At 55.8% G+C, this 2342-nt stretch overlaps 1 protein-coding gene across 1 annotated transcript in view; it reads left to right on the forward strand.

The window, feature by feature from the left end:
- LOC109926288 (tripartite motif-containing protein 46-like) overlaps nt 1-2342 on the forward strand; it is an 11471-nt gene that overhangs the window by 4751 nt on the left and 4378 nt on the right. The window contains exon 2 of the mRNA XM_048620290.1: nt 1780-2079. Coding sequence (XP_048476247.1) covers nt 1780-2079 — 300 coding nt within the window. The remainder of the gene's footprint in view (nt 1-1779; nt 2080-2342) is intronic.

Consider the following 2342-nt stretch of genomic DNA (forward strand, 5'->3'; position numbering starts at 1 on the left):
TGTGTGCGTGAGAGTGGGAGAGGGAGCGTGTGTGTGCTTGAGAGGAAGTGTGTGTGTGAATAGTAGAGCAAAAGGTGGGTGCTGTGGATGGGGAAATGGCTCTGATGGGGTTAATGTTGTGCTCCGTTAGCTCCGCCCATCGATGACAACATCGCCCTGTGGGCGGGGACACGAGGCTGAAGCCCAGCTTTAGGAGGGAGCGGCTGGATGTGTCTGAGCTCTGCCACATCGCCATAATGACACCTTAACAACCAGAAGGTGTGCTGAGGGTGAGGGTGAGGGTACGGCCCAGCTCACATTCCCCGAGAAATGGTGGTTGGGTGTACTCCCGCGGGGAATAATTTACCAGCGGATGATGGGGATGGAGGTGTAGCTGAAACTCTCACATTTCCTGGATGGAGGAACCCTCAAAACATTTAAGGTGCATTTTGATGAACATTTGAGACGTAAAACCAGAAGATGTAGGAGTAGAATTAGGCCATTCAACCCATCGAGTCTGTTCGGCCATTCAATCATGGCTGATATATTTCTCAACCCCATTATCCTGCCTTCTCCCAGTAACCCTTGACCCCCATCACCAATCAATTTCCCCTCTATCTCTGTCTTAAAGACACTCCATGATTCGGCCTCCGTAGCCCTCTGTGACAATGAGTTTCACAGATTCCCCACCCTCAGGCCGAAGAAATTCCTCCTCATCTCAGTTCGAAAGGGCCGTCCCTTCACCCCGAGGCTGTGCCCTCGGGCCCCAGTCTCTCCCACTCGTAGGAACCTCTTCCCCACGTTCGCTGTATCCAGGCCTCTCAGTGTTCTGTAAGTTTCAATCACATCCCCGCCCCTCCCCACCCTCCTTCTAAACTCCATTGAGTACAGACACAGAGTGCTCAACCACTCCTCATATGACAAGCCATTTATCCCTGGGATCTTTCTCTGTAAACCTCCTCTGGGCTGCCTCCAAGATCAGCATGTCCTTCCTCAGATATGGGGCCCGAAACTGCTCACAACATTCCACCCAGGGTTACAGAGGGAATGCTGGGCAACGTGTGGCTAAATAACGTGCATGCACATGTAATGCCAAAGGGTCTCTTGCCATGCTGTTCCAGGTTGGCAGGTGGGGTTGGTGGGTAGAGAGACCTCAACCAGCTGGCATGGTTAGGGTGAGATTTACCCCTGTGAAAGGGCTAGCGTTAAACCTGCCATCAACTTAGGGCCAGGGCTGCAGTTAGGGTTACAGCTGTGCGTAGGGTGTACCCTGTTGCAGCTACAGCCTGCCTACATACGAGGCCCATGATGTTCGCTAACCGCACCATGCGGATGGAGTGGGTGGATTAGGGTTAGACTCAGGGTGAGAGTCAGGGGTTTCGGATTGCTCCAACAGCAATGACACCCTGCCTACATACGTGGCCCTCAACGTTCGCCAAGTGCGCAATATAGATAGAGTTGGGGGTTAGGGGTTACTGTCGGGGCCAACCCTGCAACTGGGATAGGATGAGCGCGGTGTTAGGTTTAGGGATGGGATTGGGGCTAAGGGCTAGAGTTAGGGATGGGGTTAGAGCTGTAGTTAGGGTTAGGGTTAGGGTTAGAGTTACAGGGGTGGTTAACCCTACAGCAATGGCACCCTGCCTACATACGAGGCCAATGATGTTCGCTAACTGCGCCATGTGGAAGGAGTGGGTGGGAGACGTTCGAGCACACTAGAGGCGCTAGTTCGACGCCAGGGAGTTGCGGCGGTGTTGGTTGTTGTTGTACTGACGCCGGTGCCCACCCCTTCCTCTCTTGCAGTGCCCGACGCTCCGGTCATCGATACCCAGCGCACGTACGCCTACGACCAGATCTACCTCTGCTGGCGGCTGCCCGAGGACTCAGCCGAGGCCTGGCACTACGAGGTGGAGTTCCGCCAGGCCGAGCACCCGCCCAAGGGCCCGCGGCGCTGGCACCGGATCGAGGAGGTGCGGGGGACCGGCACCGCGGTGGGGCACCTGGAGCTGGACCGCGTCTACGCCCTGCGAGTGCGTGGCTACAACAAGGCGGGCTACGGGGAATACAGTGAGGAAATCTACCTCCGCAGCCCCCCCGCGCCAGGTAAGGCCACCCCCCCCACCAACTCCCCCAACTTGCTGCTGCCAGGCACACATTTAGCAGTATAACTGGCATCCAAAGATGTCAATCACTGTCTCCCCTCCCATCAAACACTCCCAGGACAGGGACAGCATGGGGTTAGATACATAGTGAAGCTCCCTCTACACTGTCCCCCATCAAACACTCCCAGGGACAGGGACAGCACGGGGTTAGATACAGAGTAAAGCTTCCTCTACACTGTCCCCCCCCATCAAACACTCCCAGGG

This window comes from Rhincodon typus, chromosome 46 (assembly GCF_021869965.1).
Source record: "Rhincodon typus isolate 14 chromosome 46, sRhiTyp1.1, whole genome shotgun sequence".
In the NCBI taxonomy this organism is placed as follows: domain Eukaryota; kingdom Metazoa; phylum Chordata; class Chondrichthyes; order Orectolobiformes; family Rhincodontidae; genus Rhincodon; species Rhincodon typus.